Source organism: Chiloscyllium plagiosum, chromosome 7 (genome assembly GCF_004010195.1).
Source record: "Chiloscyllium plagiosum isolate BGI_BamShark_2017 chromosome 7, ASM401019v2, whole genome shotgun sequence".
Classification (NCBI taxonomy): Eukaryota; Metazoa; Chordata; class Chondrichthyes; order Orectolobiformes; family Hemiscylliidae; genus Chiloscyllium; species Chiloscyllium plagiosum.
The window spans coordinates 100649442-100676207 of record NC_057716.1 but is presented as its reverse complement, the minus strand read 5'-3'; the positions used below and the strand labels follow the sequence as shown (position 1 = coordinate 100676207).

The following is a 26766-nucleotide window of genomic DNA, read 5'->3' as shown; positions in this document are numbered from 1 at the left end:
ATTAACGTTTTGGGCAAAAGCCCTTCATCCAGTTTTGCCTGAAACATCGATTTTCCTGCTCCTCGGATGCTGCCTGACTTGCTGTGCTTTTCCAGCAGCACAATCTTGACTCTAATCTCCAGCATCTGTAGTCCTCACTGCCGCCTGATCCAGAGATCTGTTAAATAAATCTTCAAATGGTGTAAAGACGAATTTGTTTGTTTCAAAGGACCCAACACAGGGGGCAGCAGCATAATGAGAGAAGGCCATTGGTCAGTAATAAGGAGCAGAGCACAAGAAGGGTTGAGAAATCGGGAATAAAAATGCGCGAAGTCTATTAATTTTGTTGACTTTACCTTTTTAGTGCATTAGGAGCAGTGTAGATGAAACTAATCTACACTGATAATGCAGGAGCTGTAAGGTCAACATGACCTGGTTCGCAAACCTTTGTTGTCATGACAATCATTCACTGACACCCTCTTTCTTTTTGGCACCATTCTCATCTGCTCCTGAAACTCCAGCCTGAGACAGATGTTTAATTCGTGTTTTCATTCTCGCAGGCCCACTCACACAACACCACTCTGTGCTTGACAGCTCCCAGTTTACTACTGCCTTGATCTCAAAGATTTTCATCCTTCCTTTCAAATCCCTCTTGAACTCATTTCTCCTTGTACCCCCATCTTTGCAATTCCTTCCCTCTCTACAACACTCTTCAATAACTGTACTCCCCCAATTTTGATCTTTTGTGCATCTTCAATTTTAATTGTCAGCTCTGAGCTCAAAATTTCCTTTCCTCTCCATTTCTCTTGCTCTTTCTCTCTCTCTCTCTCTTCTCCTTCAGGAAGCTCCTTAAAATCTAGCTCTCTAATCAAATATTTGGTCACCAAATCATCAGTCTTCATATCCAAGTTACAAAGAAGAGCAATTGGACTTGAAACATTAACTCTGTTTCTCTCTCCACAAATACTGCCAGACCTGCTGAGTTTCTCCAGTGCTTTTTGATTGTATTTCAGATCTCCAGCATGCTTGATGTCCGAACACCTCAAGTGGCTCCATATCAAATCAGGCTTGAAAATTGATACTGGATATGGCACCTTTTGGGAGATTACATTTCACTGTGTTAATGTCACTTTATAATTGATGTTCTTGCTTCCAGATTTTGTAGAATTTGAAAGCAACAACAACGCGCAGAATTGTTTCTCAGGCCCCTGATGAACTCTGAAGATCTCTGGCAAAATTGCAGACCATCTGTGCTCAGTTTAGCTCGGACCTGCTCATATGAAAATCTTTCTTTCCATCCCAGCTGTGTTTCAGTGAGTAGCACTCTTACCTCTGACCCAGAAATCTATATGGTCAAAGGTCATGCCTCACTGAGACATTAATACAAAGTCCGAAATATCCCTTAATGGCATGCCACTTTGTTGGGAATGTTGTCCTTAAGAGATATTAAATCTAGTGAAGCTTTTTGCTACAATTGTCCAAGTCTTTGCAGTGACCACACCTGGAATACTATGTCCAGTTTTAGTTGCCACATTTACATTACATTACATTACATTACAGTGTGGAAACAGGCCCTTCGGCCCAACAAGTCCACACCGACCCGCCGAAGCAAAACCCACCCATAGCCCTACATTAACCCCTTACCTAACACTACAGGCAATTTAGCATGGCCAATTCACCTGACCCTGCACATCTTTGGACTGTGGGAGGAAACCGGAGCACCCGGTGGAAACCCACGCAAACACGGGGAGAACGTGCAAACTCCACACAGTCAGTCGCCTGAGGCGGGAATTGAACCCGGGTCTCAGGTGCTGTGAGGCAGCAGTGCTAACCACTGTGCCACCGTGCCGACCATTTAGGAGGGTTTATTTGCATTGGAGGCAGAACAATACAATTCACTGGATTGCTCCCTGGGATGAGGTGCTGTCTTGAGAATGAGAGGCTGTAACATATGAACTGATCTAACTTTGGTGTTCAAAGAATGAGAGGCAATACTGTAGAAGACAGACACTGAGAGCTCATTTTCACTGGTTGTGGAATCTAGAACACAGGGACACATCCTCAGGACTACAAGGCAATTGTTTAGAAACATAGGATTTTACAGTAAAGGAGACCATTCAACCCATCGTGTCTGTACTGACTCTCGAAAGAACTACCCCGTTAGTCCCATTCTCCAGCCCGATCTCTGTAGCTCTCTAAATTCATCATTTTCAAATATATATCCAGCTCCCTCTTGAAACCTCCTATAGAATCCGTCTCCGCCACTCCCCCAGGCAGCCCATTGCAAATCCTAACAACTCTCTGAGTAAAGAAGTTTCTCCACATCTCACTCCTAGATCTCCTGCTGCTAATCTTGAAATTGTGACCCCCTAGTTACTGACACACCAATTCATGGAAAAAGAATATCCCTCTTTATTCTGTCAAAATTGTTCATAATTTTGAACACCTCAACAAAATCATCTCTTAACCTTCTCTGCTTCAAGGAGCATTAACCTACTTTCTCTCATCTTTTCTTGTATCTAACCTCCCTCCTGGGTCTTTTCCTGATATCATTCCCGTAGATCTCCATTGCACTCTCTTCTGGGCTTTAACATCCTTCCTTAAAGAGATACCTAGAACTGAGCACAATGCTCCAAATGTGGTCTGATCGATGATTTGCAGAGGTGTGGAATCATTCTCCTGCTTTTATACTCTATGCATCTATTTCTAAACCCAAGGATCCACTAAGCCTTCTTAATAACTGTTTCAACTTGCCTGGCCCCCTCCAACCCGGAGGTTCCTCTGCTCCTCTTGTACTCCCTTGAGCGTTGAACCATTGAGCCTGTATTGTCTCTCCGTATTTCTTCTTCCAAAATGCATTACCTCACATTTCTCTGCTTTAAAGTTGGTCCGCCAGCTGCCTGCCTATTTGGCCAACCTGTCAATGTCCCTTGGAGGTTGCTCAGCCTTGCCCTCACACTTCACCATTTGCAAATTTAGAGACTTTACCCTCAACAACCATCTCCAAACCGTTTATATAAATCAGTAAAAGCAAGGGCCCCATCACTGATCTCTAGAAAGACCATTTCAACTCGTCTCTGGACTGAGGAATGACCTGTACCTATCCTGTTTCCTACCTTTTATGGTAGAGCAGACCCGATGGGCTGAATGGCCACTCTGCTTCTACATCTTATGGTCTTTATTTTCACAGGGTGTGGTGACGTCTCTACCTGGGTTGCTACCAGCCTTTTCAGCATCTCTTCTCTACCTGTCACTACACTGCTCATTCATTCACAGCCCCATTTCAACTGGGCCTTATCACCATTTTGATTTTGAGTGAAAGTAGAAGCAAAGTACTCACTTAGCCCCTTTTGCTGCAAGGTGATTAATTGTTCCTTATGGGCCCCACTCTGTCCTTCTCTCATCTTTTGCTATCAATACGTTTGAAGAATAGTTTACCAATTGCTTGTGCGCAGCCTGCCATCCTTTCCTCATGTTTCCCCTTAGCCTTCCTTGTTCCAGCCTTAGCCTTTCTTCTGCCTTTTAGATGCACTCCATGATGTCCATTGTTATTATTATTCCTGTACACATCACATGCCTCCTTTCTCTTCCTTACTTCCTCACCAATATCCTTAGCAATCCAAGGTGCTCCAGCTTTGGCTCTCACCCTGTATTTATTGCTCTTGTATGTGTACCAAGCTTGCACCCTGTTCATCTCTCTTTTGAAAGTCTCCCATTTTTCATCCAATGTTTATCCCATTTAGCAGTGAAATGAGGGGAAATGAATTTGTTTAAAGGATTGAGAATCTTTAAAATTATCCATCCCAGAAGGTTGTAGATATTCTGTTATTGAGTATATATGGGGAGTTAGCAGTCAAATGGCACTGATGTGGGTTGGTTAGCTCAGTTGGCTGGACAGCTGGTATGCGATGCAGATTGATGCCAACAGTGTGGCTTCAATCCGTGCACTAGCTGAGGTCACTATGAAGGACACGCTTTCTTAATCGCTTTCCCCCCACCTGAGGCTTGGTGACCCTCAGGTTAAACCATCACCAGTCATATCCCTCTAATGAGAGGGTAACCCTATGGTCTGCTGAGATTATCATCACTTTTTATACTTCAGTGTTGAAGTCCCAAGATTATCCACAACAGTCTTGATCAGTGGAGCAGGATTAGAGTGGTGCTGGAAAAGCACAGCAGGTCAGGCAGCATCCGAGGAGCAGGACAATTGACGTTTCAGATAAAAGCCCTTCATCAGGAATGAGGCTGGAAACCTCGGGGGGTGGAGAGATAAATAAATGAGGAAACTGGTGAAGTCCACATTGATGCCCTGGGGTTGAAGGGTTCTGAGGCGGAAGATGAGGCGTTCTTCCTCCAGGAGTCGGGTGGTGAGGGAGTGGCGGTGGAGGAGGCCCAGGACCTGCACGTTCTCAGCAGAGTGGGAAGGGGAACCGAAATGTTCGGCCATGGGGCGGTGAAGTTGATTGGCGGGTGTCATGGAGATGTTCCCTGAAGCTCTCTGCGAGAAGTCGTCCAGTCTCCCCAATGTAAAGGAGACCGCATCGAGAGCAATGGATACAATAAATGATATTGGTGGATGTGCAGGTAAAACTTTGATGGATGTGGAAGGCTCCTTTGGGGCCTTGGATGGAGGTGAGGGGGGAAGGTGTGGGCGCAGGTTTTGCAATTCCTACGGTGGCAGGGGAGGGTGCCAGGACGGGAGGGTGAGTTGGGTGAGGGGTGTGGACCTGACTAGGTAGTCATGGAGGGAATGGTCTTTAGGTTCCTCTTCCATTACATCCTCACTGGCACACTAAGCCAGCGTAAAGGATGCCACAGTTTAGGACCATTCCAACAAATGTCTGACATTACATTGCATTGCTCGTGCCTGGGGATACCCGACAAGTCATGATGTATTATTGTGTGTTGGAAGGAGCTCGGTGGACCATCTTGTCAGCCTCTGTCTGCCTTTGGCATCAGTCAATGCTCAAACTACAACCATGGGATTTTTTTTCTTTCGCATGCTCTCTGGATTATTAGCCAAGGCTGCTAGCGAGTTAACCACGACATCATTGTGACCTCGGACACCCGTGCTCTCTTCCTTGACTGCCTTATAGAAACAAGGATCATTTTCTCCAAAGTGAATTCGATCACTGTGGTGTTGCGCATGTTGGGAGCCTATGTCCCACAAGTGAATAAAAAATATGGGCCTCCTGCTGTGTTGCAAAATGCAACTATGTAGTGGAAGGCTGTGTAACATGCTTATTGAAATGAGGAAGGAATGTAGTGAACACTGAGTATTGCTCATTTAAGAATCCTAAATGATTAAGCACGGGCTTGACAGGTAAACCGATAGTCATCAACTGCCACACACAAACATAGCGTGCATCGATCTGGCTTAGTAGCCAAGGCAACGTTAACAGCAAGTCCTGTTTACCAAAGGGCCTATATAGCAAGCCAAGAATGAAGTATGAGACACAGAGGGTTGATATGAGCTTATCATAACTGCTGCCAAATGTTAGCCAGCCATAAAGATCATCTCGAACCACTTCAATTACCAGGAATCTGGGTTTTTTTTTGACAGTGAGTGTTGACTGCTGATATCTCACAAAGGAATCTGAAAACCATTGTACAGCATGCAAGAACTCTCTAGAAACATTTGAAAGCATCACAAATCAAAGTGAGCTTCTTCACGATGTCTCCTACCGTGTTGTCTCTAGATGTTGGCATCAATAAGCAACAGTAAAACAGAACAAACAAAAAAGTGTAGGACACTACACTTTTAATGTTGTGCCAACATACTTCTTGCACTGAGGCTCCACGTTCATCACTTCAAGTGCTTCCCACTGCTACCATCTCCAGTGACAGTTATTTCACAGCACAACCTGCTCTCACAGATCTGAAGGACAGCATCCGTAATAATGCAAACTGTACACATCCTCCCTTGCTGCTAAATGAAATCTCAGGGATCACGCTCCACTGGTCTCATTTCTCTTTTGCAGCAACTTTGCTCACAGTTGTCAAAACTACCACAAGGAAAGAAACCCTTAAGCCATCAGATGCTTTGTCGCCGAGACTCCATTCACAAAAACTCTGCCCCTACCCGAGGATGTTGGCTCCTGTAAATGATGCAGTCCCACAGGTATTGTTGGCCCCTTTGGCACATTGCTCGAATGGCATTCCTTCAGGGCAAGCCTTGACAGCTGAGACTGTTCTCTCGGCTTCTATCATTAACTCACGCTGTAAGTGCTGGCATGTGGGCAGCAGGCAAGGACAGAGTGCCAGCACCTGAGGGCAAGGGTGGGAACCACTGTGCCGAGTGCAGAGTGAATCAACACACACACTCCATGAGTTCCCATCTTCAGCAGAAAACAGTAGGATTAGAGAGACTGCAACACCGCCCGACACACACACACACAGACACGCATAACACACACTCACACACAGTCATGCATAATACAGACAGACAGACATGCACAACATGCACACACACAACACGCACAGAGACATATACACATGTGCACAACACACACACACGCACATAATCACAGACATACACACTCACAGACACATACACACAGTCACAGACATACACACACACAGATGCAAATACACACACACACCACACACGTACACAGACCATACATACACAGAGCATATGCACACACACATATACATGTATGCACTTGCAGGAACACACACACGCTGACATAGTCTGACCGACACAAATACACTGACACAATCATAGACACTGACACACACACAACACACACACACACACACCCTTCCTCAATATTAAACTATTTGCATAACATAAGTTATTCTATCTCCCTGGATTCTCATCTTATAATTCTTTAATGTGGATTGACTAACTGTCTATTTGTCCAGATTGTCTCTGTGGAATTGAACTGGCTCACTACATGCACACACACAGACATACACAAACTGATATACAAACAGACCCCCACCGACACACAAACACACACACACCCACATAAACACACACACAGGCAGACACATTCAGACACTGATGTATACACACAGATGCCGACACACACGAATACACACAGACATCAGTACAAATAGGCACATACACGCAGAGACCAATACACGCATGGACACATACAAACACTGACACACAGACACTGCCACCAACAAAAACGCACTGAGACACAAAGACACACAGAAAAATGTGTGCACGCACACACCTTCAACACCAACACACATGCGGACACAGACATACATGGACACACAGACACCAACACACACATATGCCAACACACATTCTGATACACACATGCAGACACATATATAGACACTGTCACCTTCGATCACACACATACACCAATGCACACACTACAAACAGACACACACATAGGCTCTGAAACCAACACTCACACGGGCACACACAATCACATACAGAGACACAATTATACACATAGATACTGACACACACAAAAATTGACACACACAAACTCACACATGGACACATACAGACACTGATATATACAGATGCATATACACTCAAGATGCCGACAAACACATGCACAGGCACACACACACACGCAGGCACTAACACACAGACCCTGGCACACACACACACCAGCAAACACAGATGCAGATACAAACACAGTAAAGTTGAATTGCAATGTATAATCATGAATATTGTATTTTAAATCAATAAAGCTTTGCAGTATCTCTGTAGCCCTCATCATTTTCAAATATACATCCAGCTCTCTCTTGAAACGTGCCATGGAATCCGCCTCCACCGCTCTCCCAGGCAGGGGATTCCAAATCCTAACAGTTCCCCGAGTGAAGAGGTTTTTCTTCATCTCACTCCGAGCTCTCTTGCTGACAATCTTGAAATTGTAACCCTCTAGTTACTGACATCCAACCAGTGGAAACAGACTGTCATCTTTACCCTGTCAAAATTATGAATAATAATTCATAATAAATCAGTAAGGTCACCTCCTTAATCTGCTCTGCTCCAACAAGAATAAACCCAATTTCTCTAATCTTTCTTTGTATCTAAAATCCCTCATTCCTGGTATCATTCCCATAATTAGTGATAGAGAGCTCCACCTCTGAGTCCAAAGGGAAGCCAGGAGAGAAGAGAGAAAACATGTCCCTGCCTGACCTGACTACCAACCAAGTAATACAGCAAAGAAAGATAAAAATCACACAACACCAGGTTATAGTCCAACAGGTTTAATTGGAAGCACACCAGCTTTCGGAGCGACGCTCCTTCATCACCTGATGAAGGAGCATCGCTCCGAAAGCTAGTGTGCTTCCAATTAAACCTGTTGGACTTTAACCTGGTGTTGTGTGATTTTTATCTTTGTACACCCCAGTCCAACACTGGCATCTCCGAGCAAAGAATGAAGTGGTTCTAGAATGTTTAAATTTCAGACCGACTCCTAAGGGACTGGGAAACTGAATTCAAATTGGCCTAACTGTAAGGAGGTATTGAATTTTGACAAGTAATTTCCAGGGAAAATATAATTTAATATGAACGGTCAAAAAGTGAAGTGTTAATTGAAGATAATCATATTACTTAGGACATGAGGTGGTCGGGAAGGAAGTAATTTTTTTTTCCAAGTACAGTATTTTGAGTGTTGTGATTCATTCGGTAGTACAGTGGACACTAGACATTTGTGTTTGAACAGTGTGGGTACTTAGCTGACTCACAGATTAGCGAACTAAACAGAGTGTTGGGTAACACCTAATTATCCCCAGATGTAGCCACTGCTTCCTCACATCCCAAATGTTAGGAAAACAAAAGACAGCAACACCTCCCCATGTTGGAAAGTTCCTACACTGTGTCTCTGCTGAATGCTACCCTAACTCTATCAACCATTTCTCCATTCAGTTGGTGCTAACCACTTATATTGCTGGGTGTATGCCAACAGATGAAGGCCACTTACCAAATTGCCAAGGGCATGACCAACCAGACAGGAGCATTGACATTGCCAACTCATCTCGTCTTGACCTGACTTTCCCAAATATTCCACCCAGGACTCATCCATGTCTCTTACCAACTGGGAATTCTTTCTGATTTTACTTACACTCTGTATAGCACAGAGATACTGAGGCAAACCATTAATCATCCAGCTTAAGTTAGAACCGAGAACAGTCTGGCACAGGAACAGGCCCTTCAGCCCACCATGTCTTTACCAATCATGACGCCATTCTAAACTAATCCCATCTGCCTGCACATAGTCCATATCCCTCTCTTCCCTGCCTGTTCATGGATCTCCCTAAATGGCTTCTTAAACGTTGCTATCTTATTTGCTTCTACCATCTCCCCTGGTAGCGCGTTCTGGGCACCTACCACCTTCTGTGTAAAAAATTAACTTGCCTCGCACATCTCCTTTAAACTCTCCCTCTCGCCTTAGACCTCCACCCCCTTGTATTTAACATTTCCACCCTGGAAAAAAGACTCCATCTATCCACCCTATACATGCCTCACGTAGTTTTGTACGCTTCAGTCGGGTCACCCCTCAGCCTCCAATGCTGTAGCAAAAATAATGCAGGTTTGTCCAAGCTCACCTATAGCTAATACAGGCAGTATCCAGGTAAACCTCTTTAGCACCCGCTCCAATCCTCCACATCCTTCGTATAGTGTGGTGACCAGAACTGCACACTCCACTCCAAATCCAGCCTAACTGAAGTTTTATACTGCTGCAACATGACCTGCCAACCTTTATACTCATTGCCTTGACACATGAAGGCAAGCATGCTGTAATACCTTCTTTACCACCTTATCTACTTGTGCTGTCACCTTCAGAGAGTTATTCAGAGATCCCTCTGAATATCAATGTTCCTAAGGGTCCTGCCATTTACTGTATACTTTCCTCTTGCATTTGACCTCCCCCCACAATGCATCACGTCACACTTGTTCAGATTAAACTCCATCTGCTATTTCTTTGCCCAACTTTCCAACTGATCTAAATCCTGCTGCATGCTTTGACAACCTTATTCCTTTCCACCAATTATCGTGTCACCTGCAAGCTTACTAATTGGACCTTGTACATATTCGTCCAAATCATATACTGCAAACAACAGCACTTAGCATTGTGGAACATCACTGGTCACAGACCCTTCACAACTACCCTCTGTCTTCTATGAGCAATGTCAGTTTGTAACCAACTTACCAAACTCACCATGGATCCCATAAGCCTTAATCTTCTGGACCAACCTCCCATGAGGGACTTTGTCAGATGTTTTGGTAAAGTCCATGCAGACAACATTCACTTCCCTACCCTCATCAATCAACTTGATCACTTCCACAAAAAACTCAAATTTGTGAGAGATCTCCTCCACGCAAAACCATGCGGACCAGCCCTAATAAGTCCATTCTTTTCCAAATGCAAGTAAATTCTGATTCTAAGAATCTTCTCCAATTATTTCCCTACCACTAATAGTTGAATATAAAAGGTTCACTTCCATCTAGAAGGACAAGGGCAGCAGATACATGGAAACCTGCAAGTCCCCTTCCAATCCACTGACCATTCTGACATTCCTTCACTGTTGCTGGGTCAAAATCCTGCAATTCCCTCCCTAAGGACATTGTGGATCCACCCGCAGAAAGATGGACTGCAGTGGCTCAAGAAGGCAGCTCACCACCACTTTGTCAAGGAGAACTAGTGAGGGGTAATAATGCTGGCCCAGACAGTAACATTCACATCCCATGTTGAAAACACAATTTGTATCAACCACTTCAAAGAAGAGAAAGGATTTTCTCCCTGGTGTCCTGTTCAATACTTATCCCTCAAAAAATACCTTAAAAACGGAGTGCAGTTTTGACCAGAGTTTGGTAATTAAGTGAAATTAAAATCTTCTTCTTAGAATCAAATTTTATTCACATTTCACAAATAACATTCAAATATTTTGCTACTTAAAATTTAAATTTCACCCAGGGGTATCCAAGTAGTCTACTTGAGTGCAGTTGCATTTAGTCATTTAAGGGAACGAGCTTAGACCGGGTTGTCTGTACGAGAACTGAGATAACTCAGAGCACATGAATAGAGATGTCACAGTGCAACTGAGCACTGAGCGCCCCTTTGAGTAGAGTGCTTTGAATTGTGGGAGTACGGGAGTTTGGGCAAGAGAGGAATGACAGGCTCGCTTTGTTTTTCCGAATCTTTTTCATCCTGTGGGAATTGGCGCTTTCTCTACAATAGGTAAAGATGCTCGTTGCTTGATGAGTATCTAGTTAGTGGTTATGGTCTGTCCTACATCCAAGATTGAAAATAATATAGGAACTGGTGATATGGTTAATAATGTGTAAAAAGGCAAAATAAATAATTGAATAAAATGATGAAGTAATTAATTAAAACAAAGAAAGGTGATAAGGACAAGCCAGGCAACTATAGATCAGTGAGCCTGACGTTGGTGGTGGGCAAGTTGTAGGCAGGCACTGAGGAAGGAGATGTGGCTGTGGTAGCAAGTCTGCTAGAGGACGTGGCTGAAGATTGAGTTTTTTGAAGAAGTAACAAAGAGGATTGATGAGGGCAGAGCGGTGGACATGATCTATATGGACTTCAGTAAGGTGTTCGACAAGGTTCCCCATGGGAGACTGATTAGCAAGGTTAGACGGCAATCTCGGAGGTGGTGTGGTTGGCAGTGGCTGCAGGCCATGCGGTGGCATCGGGGGCAGAAGTGGCGTCATCGATTGCCCCAGTGGTCGTGGAAGGAGCAGCCGTGTGGCTAATGGCGTCTGGGCGGTTTCAGAGGCCGGGGGGAGGTTCTAGAAGGTACGAGGAAACCCGTGTATGGACGGAAGTACATGAAAGTTTGTTCAGCTTATGTCCTTTTATGTCTGATGCAGTAGAGAAACACCGTTTGTTGAGCACATCCTTCTGAGGATGTAGAAATACAGAGGTCCACTGCAGGTCTGGGAAAGTGAGGCTCTGAGCTGGCGCAGGACTGACTGCAGGTAGAGTGGATGGTGGCGCAAGGCTGATAACGTGGAGCGGAGGATCCAGAAGAAGAATCTTCATTGAAAGTTTTGGATTTGCAGTGTGTACTGGGTATCCTGTTCAGGTCCAAACTGGATTGGTCTGAATGTGGTCCAGAGTCCATGTGGAATCAGAATGTTCTGTAGGCAGGCACTGAGGAAGGAGATGTGGCTGTGGTAGCAAGTCTGCTAGAGGACGTGGCTGAAGAGCTTCAGGGCAGAGGAGAGGACTTGGGGGCTCCAGTGAGAGAAGGACCCATGGAGGTCTTTGTAGAGAGAGGAGCAGAACTTCTTCAAGGTAGGCATCCTTGGAAGAGGCTTCGCAGTAGGGTTGAAATCTTCTAGGAGAAAGTGAGGACTGTAGATGCTGGAGCTCAGAGTTGAGAGTGCCATGTTGGAAAAACACAGCAGGTCAGGCAGCATCTGAGGAGCAGGAGAATCAATGTTTCAGGCATAAGCCCTTCATCAGGAGCCCTTCCTGAAACGTTGATTCTATTGCTCCTGAGATGCTGCCTGACCTGCTGTGTATTTCCAGCACTACACTGTCAGTATGGTCAGGGTAAACACATTCGCAATCAATGTTTGTGATTTGAGGAGCTCAGATATTAAGTTGGAGACTGAGCTGCAGACACTGACATGTCAAAAAAGTAAAAGGTTGCCAGGGTATTTTGTACCAGGAGGTAGTCACACCTCTTACGATAGCACCTCTGATTGGATTAGTGTGAGCTCAGGAACAGTAGAATGTGGCTGCAACTGAAGGAGGGAAGGAGACTATGGGGCCAGCTTTTGCCATGGTCCACCAGATCGGAAACTCTTTCAGCTTGTTTCGACAATAGTGTGTGCTGCAGGATCAATGAGCCAACTGAATCTTGGTATAGGAAGCTAGTCAAGGGTAGGGAACATAAAGGAACGTAGTGAGGCAGGTTATTAATGTAGCAAGGAGATGAAAGGTTTTTGGGGGCAGGAGGGAATATAGAATCCCTATAGTGTGGAGGCAGACAATTCAGCTCATCAAGTTCACACTGACACTCTGAACAACCTTGTGGCTCACATGAGTTGAAATAATCATAAATTAGACTCAAAATGTTGGATTCATCAAGTATATTGCTTAGAGTTCCCCATGTGGCTAGACATTGGTATATACTTCTGCTTGGAACATGACCACAGTGCAACAGTTAAGTGCAGCACCCTGTACAACAAGGGGTTCCGGGTCTTTCTGAATAATAGAATATTTCTAGCTTGAGGCCGAAGTCGATAGATACTTGTTAGGCAACGGAATCCAAAGTTACAGTGAAGAGACAGGGATGTGGATTTTGAAACATGATCTGGTCAGCCATTGAATGGTGGAGTGGGTTTGAGAGGCCAATTGGACTACTTCTGCTCCTAATGCATTTATCCAGGGGATGTGGGCCTCATTGGCTGGGCTAGCATATATTGCCATCCCTAACTGCCCTGGTGAAGGTGGTGGTGAGCTGCCTTGTTGCAGATTTTGGGTTTTAGGGCCACCCACAGTGCTTTTTGGAAGGGAGCTCAAGGATTTTAAAGGAATGGCGATGTATTTCCAAGTGGGTGACGTGGAGGGGAATGTGAGGTAGTGGTGTCCCCATGTCTCTGCTGCCCTTGCCTGTATGGATGGTAGAGATCACGGTTTGGTAAGGCATTGTTGAAGGAGAGGTGGTGAATTAAGGAGTTGAGAAAGGAGAGAATGCTTTACATAGAAACATAGAAGACAGGAGCAGGAGGAAGCCATTCAGCCCTTTGAGCCTGCTCCAGCATTCATCACGATCAATAGGCTAATCCTGCTTTCTCCCCATAACCTTTGATCACATTTTCCCCAAGTGCTATATCTAGGCGCCTCTTGAATACATTCAATGTTTTAGTATCAACTCCTTCCTGTGATAATGAAATCTACAGGCTCCCTACTCTTTGGGTGAAGAAATAACTCCTCATCTCCATCCTAAATGGTCCTCCCCCGAATCCTTAAACTGTGACCCCTGCTTGCGGACACACCCACCATCAGGAACATCCTCCCTGCATCAACCCTGTCCAGTCCTGTTAGAATTTTATAAGTTTCGATGAATTCCAGCGAAAACAATCCTGACCTAGTCAATCTCTCTTCATACGCCATCCCCCCCAGCCCTCGGAATCAGCCTGGGAAACCTTCACTGCATTCCCTTGAGAGCAAGAGCATCCTTCCTCAGAAAAGGAGATCAAAACTGCACACAACATTCCAGGTGTGGCCTCACCAAGGTCCTGTATAACTGCAATGACACATACCTGCTCCTGTACTTGTAACCTCTCACAATGAAGACCAACATCCCATTTGCCTTCTTTACCACCTGCTGCACCTGCATGCTTACCGTCAGCGACTGGTGCACCAGGACACCCAGGTCCCACTGCACACTCCCCTCTCCCAATCTACACCATTCAGGTAGTAACCTGCCTTCTTGTTTTTACTTCCAAAGTGAATAATCTCACATTTATCCAAATTATACTGCATCTGCCATTGATTTGCACACTCACCCAACCTGTCCAGATCATGCTGAAGGATCTCAGCATCTTTGTCACACGATTCACCCTCCCACCCAACTTTGTATCATCTGCAAACCTTGAGATGTCATATTTTGTTCCCTCATCCTTATTTAAAGGGAATCAGTGGCACAGCAGCAATGTCAGCGAGCAGGAAATCCAATAGCCCAGGTAAATATCCTGGGGACAGGGCCTCAAACCCCATCACAGCAGATGACATATAATTTCAGATCCACAGCAGTGTGGTTGACTCTTAACTGCTCTTGAAAATGGCCTGGCAAGCCACTCAGAACAGTTACAATTGTCAAACATTATCTGGTCATTAATGTCTGCGGGGCCTTGCTGAGCGGAACTTGGTTGCTCTATTTCCGACAGCCCCTATAGTTTCAAAAGGAGTTTTGGAAATGATGAGGGTGTGTCTTGTGCTATATAAATGCATGTTCATTTGTTTCCCTTATATAATTCAGGGAAAGGTTAAACAGACAGAGGTCTATTCGGATCATCTCCCATGGTGCTGGCACAGGCATAAAGGGCTGAATGGCCAGCTTCTCTGATGTGCCATTCTACAATGTATACTGTTTTGGCAACGGATCTCACGTTCGGGTGGAAACAGTCTGCTGATCTATGCTGTGTACTTCTACAGATAGCACCTCCCCTCTGCGTGTACAGATTTGTCTCTGTGTCTGCTCAGTGCAATAGCTATGGCATGTTAGCTAGTCAAAACTGGGAGAAACAGAATATTGGATACAGGTCAGAAAAGTAAGCACAGAGGCATCTGCTGTCTTTACCAGTCCCTGTTGGCAAGGTGGTTAGGAATAGGACTCACACTGGCGTCAGAAATTGACTTAATCCTTACTTACATCACCGAGCCCCAGGTAAACTTTATGGGGCCACCGTTCTCCTGATTAACTCCTCCTCACTCACCCCTCCCCCACACCCTCGCCCCACTTCATTATCGAAATGCCAGCTGTCCCACAGTATCTCAGGACAAACAGGATTATCTCTTCACAGACTGGCAAGGTCATATTTGGTTAGAACTTTGACTGAAGTAATAGGCAGCCATATCTCATTTAACCCAACATGTACCAGGGATGAGATGCGATCCCTTAGAGGTTGCTAATGAGCTCCATATTTAGAAAGACAGGCAGCAGATAGATGGGAACGTCACCAGCAGCAAATTCCCCTCCAAGCAATTCATCTTCCCTCTGTGTGCCTTATGTGTCTGACCTAGGAATATATCAGAGCTGAAAATGTGTTACTGGAAAAGCGCAGCAGGTCAGGCAGCATCCAAGGAACAGGAGAGTCAATGTTTCGGGCATAAGCCCTTCTTCAGGAATTATTGTGGCTTATGCCCGAAACGTCAATTCTCCTGTTCCTTGGATGCTGCCTGACCTGCTGCGCTTTTCCAGCAACACATTTTCAGCTCTGATCTCCAGCACCTGCAGCCCTCACTTTCTCTCTAGGAATATATCACCATTCTTTCAGTGTCATTGAGTCAAAATCCTGGAACTCACCCTCTCATAACACTGTGGGTGAACCTGCAATGCAAGGACCGCAGTGGTTCAAGAAGGCACTTACCTCCACCTTCTTCAGTATAAAGTCATAGAGTTGGATAGCATGGAAACAGACCCTTCAGGCCAACTCGTCCATGCCGACCCAGATATCCTAAATTAATCTAGTCCCATTTGCCAGCATTTGGTCGATATCCCTCTAAATCTTTCCTATTCATATACCCATCCAGATACCTTTTAAATCCTGTGATTGTACCAGCCTCCACCACTTCCTCTGACAACTCATTCCACAGATACAACACCCTCTGCATGAAAAAGTTGCCCCTCAGGTCCCTTTTAAATCTTTCCCCTCTCACCTTAAAGCTATGCCGTTTAGTTTTGGACTCCTCGACCCTGGGAAAAGACCTTGTCTATTCACCCTATCCATGTCCCTCATGATCTTATAAACTTCTATAAGGTCATCTATTTTCCAGGGAAAATAGCCCCAGCCTATTCGGCCTCTCCCTATAATCCAAACTCTCCAACCAGGCAATATCCTTTTAAATTTTTTCTGCACCCTTCTGAACTTTAACAACATCTTTCCTATAACAGGCTGTTTTCCAGAAGTGGCCTAGGCAGTGTTCTGTGCAGCCGCAACACAGTTTCCCAACTCCTTTACTCAATGCACTGACAAATAAAGGCAAGAGTACCAAACGCTTTCTTCATTATCCTGTCTACCTGTGACTCTTCAAGGAGCTATGAACCTGCACTCCAAGGTCTCTTTGTTCAGCAACATTCCCTAGGGAACATACCATTTAACATATAAGTCCTGCTCTGGTTTGCCATTCCAAAATGCAATGCCTCATAGGAATAGGCAACAAATACCAAATAAATAAAAGGAGGCCTTCATGATTCCAAACCACATGCTGCGAAAGTTTCCAATTGGCGGCAAAAATGACATCTCTTACAAAATAAGAGCAAAATACTGCAGATGCTGGAAATCTGAAACAAACACAGAGAAATGCTTGAGAAATTCAGCAGGACTGGCCACAAGTTGTGGAGAGTTAACAAATCAAATCCTGTATGACTCTTTCTCGAACCCATCAGAGGAACTCTGAAGAAGAGTCATGCAGACCTGTTCTTCTCTGTGCAGATGCAGCCAGACCTGCTGAGTTTCTCCAGCCTTTCCCAGTGTTTCTTTCACTTCAGAGCTTGATTGGTGAACTTTGACACTCCAAGGTTAGTATTATCCAGTTTCTCCCTTCATTCGGATGTTGGACCCTTCAAACACATTCATACCCATTTTCAGGAGCTTCCTGAAGAACATCTCTTAAACCATTAAACTTTCACCGTCTTTAGTGCCTGAATAATGTTCATCAAAGTCTCTACACTGCTCCCCTCTCTTCCTAACATTCTCGATATTAACAACAAAACAACAATGGCAACTTGCATTTATATAGTGCCTGTAACACAACGCTCCACCAGAGCATAATTTAATGACAAGAAAATGAAGGTAACATGAAGGGCAAAGGCTCAGTGGAGAAGCAGATTTTAGGAAACCTCTAAAAGGAGGGGTAGAGAGGTTAGACAGAGGTGAGAGGCTTAAGAAAAGTAGAGCTGCCAATGGTGGAAGAATGGAAACCAGGGATAAACAAAAGCTCTGAGTTGTTGAAGCACTGTTGAGGCCAAAGATAATGGCCAAAGGCAATGGACGGATATGAAGACATAGAGTTACAGAGTCAGAGAGACATGCAGCACGGAAACAGACCCTTCGGTCCAACTCATCCATGCCGACCCAGATATCCTAAATTAATCTAGTCCCATTTACCAGCACTTGGCCCATATCCCTCTAAACCTTTCCTATTCATATACCCATTCAGATACCGTTTAAATGCTGTAATTGCACCAGCCTCCACCATTTCCTGTGGCAGCACATTCCATACACGCATCACTCTATGTGAAAAGGTTACCCCATTGGGTCCCTTATAAATCTTTCCCCTCTCACCCTAAACCTATGCCCTCTAATTCTGGACTCCCCTAACCCAGGGAAAAAACCTTGGCTACTTATCCTATCCATGTCCCTCATGATTTTGTAAACCTCTATAAGGTCACCCCTCAGCCTCCGACACTCCAGGGAAAACATCCCCAACCTCTTCAGCTTCCCCCTATAGCTCAAACCCTCCAACCTTGGAAATATCGTTGTAAATCTTTTCTGAGCCCTTTCACATTTCACAACATAGTTCCTGTAGGAGGGAGACCAGATTTGCACACAATATTCCAAAAGTAGCCTAACCAAAGGTTCTGTACAGCTGCAACATGGATGATAAGTTTAAGGTCAAGGTGTCACTCCAATAGTGTAAAACAACGAACACAACAGTGGCAGGTCAATGGGACTCAACGTGTGTTGGATATAAGAAGCAGACATTAAATGAGCTCAAGTTTGTGATGGGTGGGAGATGGGATGTCAATGAGGAGAGTACTGGAATGATTGAGTCTGGCGGTAATAATGATGTGGATATTGGTTTTAGCAGCATGTGAGCTAAGGTGGGGTGGAAATAGGTAATGTCACAGAAATGGAAGTAGGTGTGAATATAGAACACTGGCCAGTACAGCACAGGGACGGGTCCTCTGTCCCACCACATCTGTGCTGGCCATGATGCCATTTGAACATTCTTAGTTAGAGACAAAAAAAACTGCAGACGCAGGAATCGAAGGTAGACAAGCAGAAGACTGGAAGAACACAGCAAGCCAGGCAGCATCAGGAGGTGGAGAAGTCAACAGTTCAGTTGTAACCCTTCTTCAAGACTGGAATTGGGTGTGAGGGGAGCTGCTGGTGAGGTAGGGATAAGTGTAGACAGGTAGAGGGTACAACCTGGTTGGTTAATGGGAGGAACGATTCCAGTTGGAGGTGGAGGGAAGGGATGATCAGAGGAATTTTTTGACACTGGAGGTCGGAGGTTGAGCTCAAAATCAAACAGGATGTCAAGGTTACAAACAATGGAGTTCATCCACAGACAGTGAGCAGCGGGTGAGCAAGGAATAGAGACAATAAGGAGTGACTAGTGGGGGAATACATGGAAATTCAACCCTGCGCAGGGAAGGTGGCGCTGTTTCGGGAGACTCACGTTTCGGTTTTGTAGGAGAAGCATCGCTCCAGTGGAATCTTCAGTACTTTGCCGTTCAAGCCCACAAACAGAGAGCGGTCACTGTGAAGGATCTGCAGGCTTCGGATGGGCTCCTGTTTGCTGGCTGCCAGCAGCTGCAGCTCTTCCAAGTAGCAGCCTCGCAAACCCTTGCTGTCCGATGACAGGGTTTTCAGAATAGTTCCGTGCTCTGAGTTTAAAAAGAAACAATCAAGGCAGTGCAATTTAACCCTGATGGACAGCTGCATTACTGAACTGAATTTCATTTTCGCAAAATCAAATTAAAAATCTACATTCTTACATTAATGCAAAGGAGCCAATGAGCACTGAGCACAGAGTATATATTGTAGAACCAATGAGAGATAAACCTGTTGTCGACCTCCCATTGTGCAATGAGGCAAGGTTAATTAATACGTCCACTTGGAAATAGTGATCATAATACAACCTACTTCCACATCACAATGAGCATGGAGTGTGATGAGATATAATGTGCTACCTTAGGAATTTGGTGCAGGTCATCTCTAGTTCAACAATCTGACTCCAGCCTTGAAATTTCAAACTGTGTGCTGAATACAAAACTGATATTAACAGCATCTGTCTGGTAGTGGGAGTTATTAGTCCATAGATTGAAAATGGTTGCCCAAATAGATGTTTATCACTAGAGCAGCAAACTGACTTAGCAGTCCTAATTGGGGGTGAGTCATCAGCCTTTTATAAAAGCAGACAGGTTATGCAATCACATAAAGCCATAAGAAATAGGAACAGGAGTAGGCCATTCGGCCCTCTCAAGACTGCGCCACCATTCAGCAGGATCTTGGCTGAACCAACATTCCTCATATCCATTTTCCTCCGTTTTCTCCTTAATCCTTGATTTCCAAAGACGAGGATGACGGGAAGTAATGCTAACTTGGGAATTTGATTCAAAGGCAGAAGGAGATGTTGCTGTTTAAAGCTTTTGTGAGCCTTCAGAATCTGGTTAATGCTCCGGGTAAATAATTAAATATAAAGTGATACAGATCATTTGCAATGGGAAATGTGACACAAAGGGACATACAACTTAAGCATAAAAGTGTACCATCAAATACAGTCAGAGTAGGGAGAAATGTCTTTAAACTAATAGAGAGGGAGGAGCATTCAGGTGAAAGGAAAACTTAGAAATCCAAACATACGAGTTGAGGCAAACGAAAAGTCTAATGAGGTGGGTAAAGTGAATTGGACAGAAAGAGGCAGAGAGTATCACAGCGTGAAGTGCTTGCAGGGATTAGTAGTAAGAAAATACAATTTAAGTCACTTTATCTGAATGTGTGGAGCATTCAGAATAAAATAGATGAATGGTCTCTCAAAAAGAAAATCCAGTGGCACAGATAGAGGGGGAATAGCTGAGAGCTAAACACAATTTCAGGGTACGCAACATTTTGAGAAGAAAGCAAAATGGAAAGGGAGGAGGGATAGTCCTGATAATAAAGGATCACATGATGAATTATATTTAAAATGCATCTGGACAGGTACATGAATAAGAAGGGTTTAGAGGGATATGGGCCAAATGATGGCAAATGGGGCAGGATTAATGCAGGATAAAAGGTCGGCATAGATGGTTTGGAAGGGTCTGTTTCTATGCTGTATATCTCTAATACTCCATGACTTGAGTGAGAAAATATCCTGGCTCTGAAAAATTGTACAGTGTATCGTTATGGATGGAAATAAAGAATTGCAAGGGTCAGGAAATGCAGACAGGACTGGTTTAATCATCAAATAGACTGAACCAATCAAATTGACAAAGGTGATATGGAAAGAGAATTTGTCGAATATCTGCAGTAATATATTGTGGAACCTGTTTTCAACCTCGCATTGTGCAACAAGGCAAGGTTAATTAATATGTCCACTTGGAAATAGTGATCATAATACAACTGATTTCCACATTACAAACAATAATATTGAACTTAAAAAACAAATTTACGTAGATATTAGGCTAAATTTAAAAGAGTAAAATGACTAAAAGATATGCTGAGTAATAACAGTGAGAAATAATTTAACGAAATAATTCAAAATGTTCAACAGAAACACATTACATTGAAATTACAAAATTTCAAAAGGAAAGACATACTAAGATATACAAAGGCTCCGTAGCTTACTAAGGAGGTCAAAAATATGACTTGATTAAAAGAATTGGCTTTGAATACAATAAAGGATGCCGGAGGATTGGGAGTATTTTAGAATTCAGCAAACAGCCAATAAAATGATAATAAAAAGGGAAAATACCGAATATTAGAGTCAACTGACCAGGAATATAAAAATCACCTTGAAGATCTTTTGCAAGTGTATGAAAAGATAGGAAGGGGCCTTATGACGCAGGGGCCTTATGTCCCTACCTCTGAGCCAGGAGGCTAAAGTTCAATTCTATAAGGCATGAAACCATAAGATATTGGAGCAGAATTATGCCCTTTGGCCGATCACGTCTGTTCTGCCATTTGATCATGGTTGATATGTTTCTAAACCCCATTCTCCACAAGCCTTAATACCCTTGAAAATCAGTCTTAAATACATTCAATGACTTGGACTCCACTGCCCTCTGTGGCAATGAGTTCCGCAGATTCATCACCCTCTGGGGAAGAAATTCCTCAGATCAGTTCAGAAGGGTCATCCCTTCACTCTGAGGATGTGCCCTCAGGCCCTAGTCTTTCCTTCTAGTGGAAACATCTTCTCCATGTCCACTTTATTCAGGCCTCTCAGTATTTCATATGTTTCAATCAGATCCTCTCCTCGTCTTTCTAAAGTCCATGAAGCAAGTGCCAACTCATTCAGAGGCGTGTCATACCATGTGTGTGCAGGTGATTAAAATATCTATGAGGAAAAGAAAGCAGCTAATGTAGCTGCTTAGAAGTAGAGACAGGAGAAATGACCACGGGGAATGAGGAAATGCCAAAACCATTGCTTTGAATGCCATTACAAATCATTACAAATACTTGATGTCTGTCTTTTCAGTAGAAGGCACAAATAAATACCTGAAACAGGGGTCAGTAGAAGAAAGATATTTACTTACCTTAAGAGCACAGAATGTGTTCTGAAAACCCAGGGGACTGAAGTCCAACAAAACTTCAGGATTCTACACCAAATGTTCCGAATGTGATGGCTACAGAGATTCACGAGCAATATATGAGCGAGAAAATGGAGTTGGAACTCAAGGTCAGTCATGATCACAGGAAGTGCTGGAGAAACTCAGCAGGTCTGGCAGCATTTATGGGAAAGCAGACAGCATTAAAATCTGCTGGAGGTTTACAACATCATCAGCAGGGTGGATAGAGTAAATAGGGAGAAGCTGTCTCTGCTCGTGAAAAGAATGAGAACGAGAGGGCAGAGATTTAAAGTGATCTGCAAAAGAAGCAAAGGGGAAACGAGAAAATGCTTTTTCACACAGCGGGTCGTGAGGGTTTGGAAAGTACTGCCTAGATATGCGATGAAGACAGGTTCAATTGAGGAGTTCAAGAGTGCATTGGATGGTGATTTGGATAGAAATAGTGTGTTTCCATATGAGGAAAAGCAGCTCAAGAAGGCAGCTCACCACCACCTTCTCAAGGGCAACTAGAGATTGGCAATAATTACTGGTCCAGGATCCCCACATCCCATGAGTGAATAAAGACGTCTGAAGTCCCTCATTTATCACATAATTCCAAAGCATGGAAACTGGCTATTTGGCCCACTGAGTCCAAACTGACCCTCCCAAGAGCATCCCACCCAATCCCTGTAACTCTGCATTTCCCATGGCTGATCCACCTAGCCTCCACATCTCTGGACACTTTAGGCAATTTAGCATGGCAATCCACCTTGCCTGCACAAATTTGAACTCTGGAAGGAAACCGGAGCACCTGGAGGAAACCCACATAGACACGGGGAGAATGTGCAAACTCCACACAGACAGTCACCCCAAGGGTGGAATCAAACCTGGGTCCCTGGCTCTGTAAGCCATTGTACCACCCAGGCACCATCTTCACTGCTCTCAGGAGATGTGTGGCAAGGGGACGCAGGGGTGGGCTGGGTATTGAGGAAGAGGAAGGAATGGATTTACCTGTGCCAATGTACATCACGTGGTATAGCGTGTCCCGGCCTTGCACGATGTCCACAACGATCTTGGAGAAACGCATGTTGTCATGAGTCACAAGGGGGTCAACGGTGACAGGCTGCACCACATCGTTCATGAGGAAGAAGCGCTGAGCATCCTGGAGGCTACGCTCTGTCAGGTTCGCGTTGGGTCCATGGTCTTGGAGGGAACCACACTGCAGAGTGAGCAAGCACAACGGAAACATCCAGCACTGCTTCAGTCCAACACCCCTCAACACCCGTGACATCCCCCACCCTGAGCACATCCAGGTGGCATGGTGGTTTTGGTACAATCGTCGATGGATAGAAGGTGGCCATTCAAATCATCAAGTCCATGATGAACCTCTACAAGTGCAACTTACCTACTCCCACCGTTTTCCCTACAGCCCTGAAACCTTTTTTTTGGATAAGTGTTTCATATTGGTGAAGAGGAGAAGGCTGAGAGGAGATCTGATAGCAGTGTTCAAAACCGTGAGGGCACTGGATAGAATAGACAGGGCAAAACTGTTCCTGTACGTAAAAGGATCGAGAATGAGATTTAGGGGAATTTGCAAAAGAAGGACATGCAAGAGTGAAACAAATCTTTTCGCGCAATGAGTTGTCAGGGTCTGGAATATACCTGAAAAGTGTGTGGCTGGAAAAGCGCAGCAGGTCAGGCAGCATCCAAGGAGCAGGAGAATCGCGTTTCGGGCATAAGCCCTTCTTCAGGAATGAGGAGGATGTGCCAAGCAGGCTAAGATAAAAGGTAGGGAGGAGGGACTTGGGGGAGGGGCGTTGGGAATACGATAGGTGGAAGGAGGTTGAGGTGAGGGTGATAGGCCGGAGAGGGGGTGGGGGTGGAGAGGTCGGGAAGAAGATTGCAGGTCAAGAAGGCGGTGCTGAGTCCGAGGGTTGGGACTGAGATAAGGTAGGGGGAGGGGAAATGAGGAAGCTGGAGAAATCTGCATTCATCCCTTGTGGTTGGCGGGTTCCTAGGCGGAAGATGAGGCGCTCTTCCTCCAGGCGTCATGTTGCCATGGTCTGCTAGATGCTGCCTGACCTGCTGCGCTTTTCCAGCAACACATTTTTCAGCTCTGATCTCCAGCATCTACAGTCCTCACTTTCTCCTCTGGAATATACCACCTAGAATTGTGGTGGAGGCAGATTCAATTGAGCCATTCAAGAGAGCTTCGGCTGGTTACGTAAAGAGAAACAGTGGGCAGGGTTACGGGAAAAAGGCAGAAGAATTATTTGAAATTATCATACTCATTCAGAGTATGGACACAATGGACTGAATGGCCTCCTCTTCACAATAACAATTGTATGATAGGGTGATATTTGTTAATAAATAACTATAATGATAATAATTCGTATTTTATTGAAAAGGGACTGGAATATAAGAGAAACAAAACCTTACTATGATTATGTAGGACCTTGGACGGTCCACACCTGGCACCGATCAGATTGCTCTCCACGAAGTCAGCACACACTCAATGGAGTGAATGGCCACCTATCAGTGGTGTGGTCCTTTATAAGCACCGATTCTTTGGCTGTCTCTGGTGTCCACAAATAGAATGGAGAGAGAGGGATTGGTGGTTGGGTAAGGGTGTAGAGAATCAGGAAGTGAAGGGGAAGATAACTCAAGGGAGGGAAGGCTCATGCTCCCCTCCTGAGGTAACGTTCCTACCTCTCCTGCATTACTTCACCCACACCCCACCTCACAAGTACTTTGTTTTAATTCACTCATGGGATGAGGGTGTTACTCACTGAGCCAGCCATGACTGCCCCTCCCTAAATACACTCCTCGGGATGGCAGAGTTCATGTTGTGCAGGTACAGGGAGTTCCGGGATTTTGATCCAGCGACAAGGAAGGAATGATGATATAATTTCAAGTCTGGAAGGTGAGTGGATTGGAGGGGAGCTTGCAAGTGATTGGTGTTCCCATATCTGCTCTACTTATCCATCTAGACTTGGGTTTGGGTTTAGAAGTTGATATCTAAGGACCTTTGGTGAATTTCTGCAGTGCATCTTGTAAATAGTACAGATTGCTACCACTAAGCGTCGGTAGTGGAAGGAGTGGAGATTTGTGGATGTGATGCTTTGTCCTGGGCAATATCAAGCTTCTAGAGTGTTACTGGAGCTGCACCCATCCAGGCAAGTGGGGAGCTTTCCATCACACTTCTGATATTCACACACACACTGCTTTGCCTATCCTGCCAGTGGATTTGTAGGATTTTGCAAAGGCAATGCTGGTGATTACTCTCCAGGGATTTGAATGCCGTCTGTCCATGTTTCTGATGCATACAGGAGGGTGGGGTCCACAACTGCTCTGTTGACAATGAGGTTGGCATTGGGTTTGAGGTCTTGGATCACTATGTTTCTCAGACATCTGAAGGCTACACCCATGCATTGGGAGTCAATGCTGGATTTCACTGTTCACATCTGCTTGCACAGAGGAGGGGCCTGAGGTATGGGACACTATCCATGTTGTCCAGGTGGATTTTAATGGTCAGGGAGTGGTGTTGTGTGACAGGAGTAGGCTGGTGGAAAACCTTTGTTGTCTATGTTTAATCTGAAACCCATTCTGTCATGTGTTTCGGTGAATGAACCAATGTTGGTTTGTAGCTCAGTAGAATCAACAGCCTAGTAGATGGTTCCAACAGTCTGTTTCCATGTAGTCTGTCTATGCTGTGTAATATATCTCCAACTTCTTGTCAAGTCTTCTATTGAACCCAAGAGCCAGGCCTCATCCTGCCTGAGAGCCCAGGCAGCCATGCCTCTGTTGAAACCCCAGAGCCCCTGTTCGATGAACAGCACTGGCTTTCTGATTGCAGCTGTTAATTCCACAATGTTTACTTACGCAAGGTTAAGAGGTTTCAATTTCTTGTGGAAGGAGGAATTTTTTGTTAAAGGGTCAAGTGTAAAGTAACGAATGAATACCTCTTATTTTTAACTTTTTTTTACAGATCCTATTTTCACTGCAGAATCCCTTGCTTTATGCAGTGACCAGATGGCAAATCGGAATGGAAATGGCATCACCTGTCATGTTTTACTTGGGGCGGAACGGTGGCTCAGTGGTTAGCACTGCTGCCTCACAGCACCAGGGTCCCAGGTTCGATTCCAACCTCGGGTGACTATCTGTGTGGAGTTTGCACATTCTCCCCGTGTCTGTGCGGGTTTCCTCTGACTGCTTCGGTTTCCTCCCCCAACCAAGGCTGTGGGCCTAGTATGAGCAGTGGGATGGCAGTGGTTAGCACTGCAGCCTCAGTGCCAGGGACCTAGGTTCAATTTTAGCCTCGGGTGACTGTCTGCGTGGAGTTTGCACATTCTTCCTGTGTCTGCGTGGGTTTGCTCTGGTTTCCTCCCACAGTCCAAAGATGTGCAGGTCAGGTGAATTAGTCATGCTAAATTGCCCATAGTGTTAGGTGTATTTTTCAGAGGGAAATGGGTCTGGGTGGGTTGCTCTTTGGAGGGTTGGTATGGACTGGTTGGGCCAAAGGGCCTGTTTCCACACTGTAAGGAATCTAATCTAATCTTAAAAAAAACTATATGTGGGCAAGAAAGTGGAAGGATTAGCTTGGCAGGGTGGCACATGAGGGGCCATTGGGGTGGG

At 44.8% G+C, this 26766-nt stretch overlaps 1 protein-coding gene across 1 annotated transcript in view; it reads right to left on the bottom strand.

The window, feature by feature from the left end:
- The window catches only part of sema5ba (sema domain, seven thrombospondin repeats (type 1 and type 1-like), transmembrane domain (TM) and short cytoplasmic domain, (semaphorin) 5Ba), a 326569-nt gene that overhangs the window by 83092 nt on the left and 216711 nt on the right, over nt 1-26766 (bottom strand). The window contains exons 11-14 of the mRNA XM_043694515.1: nt 23143-23350; nt 19062-19269; nt 12672-12799; nt 1946-2019 (exon numbers count right to left, since the gene is read on the bottom strand). Of these exons, the coding sequence (XP_043550450.1) occupies nt 1946-2019; nt 12672-12799; nt 19062-19269; nt 23143-23350 (618 nt within the window). The remainder of the gene's footprint in view (nt 1-1945; nt 2020-12671; nt 12800-19061; nt 19270-23142; nt 23351-26766) is intronic.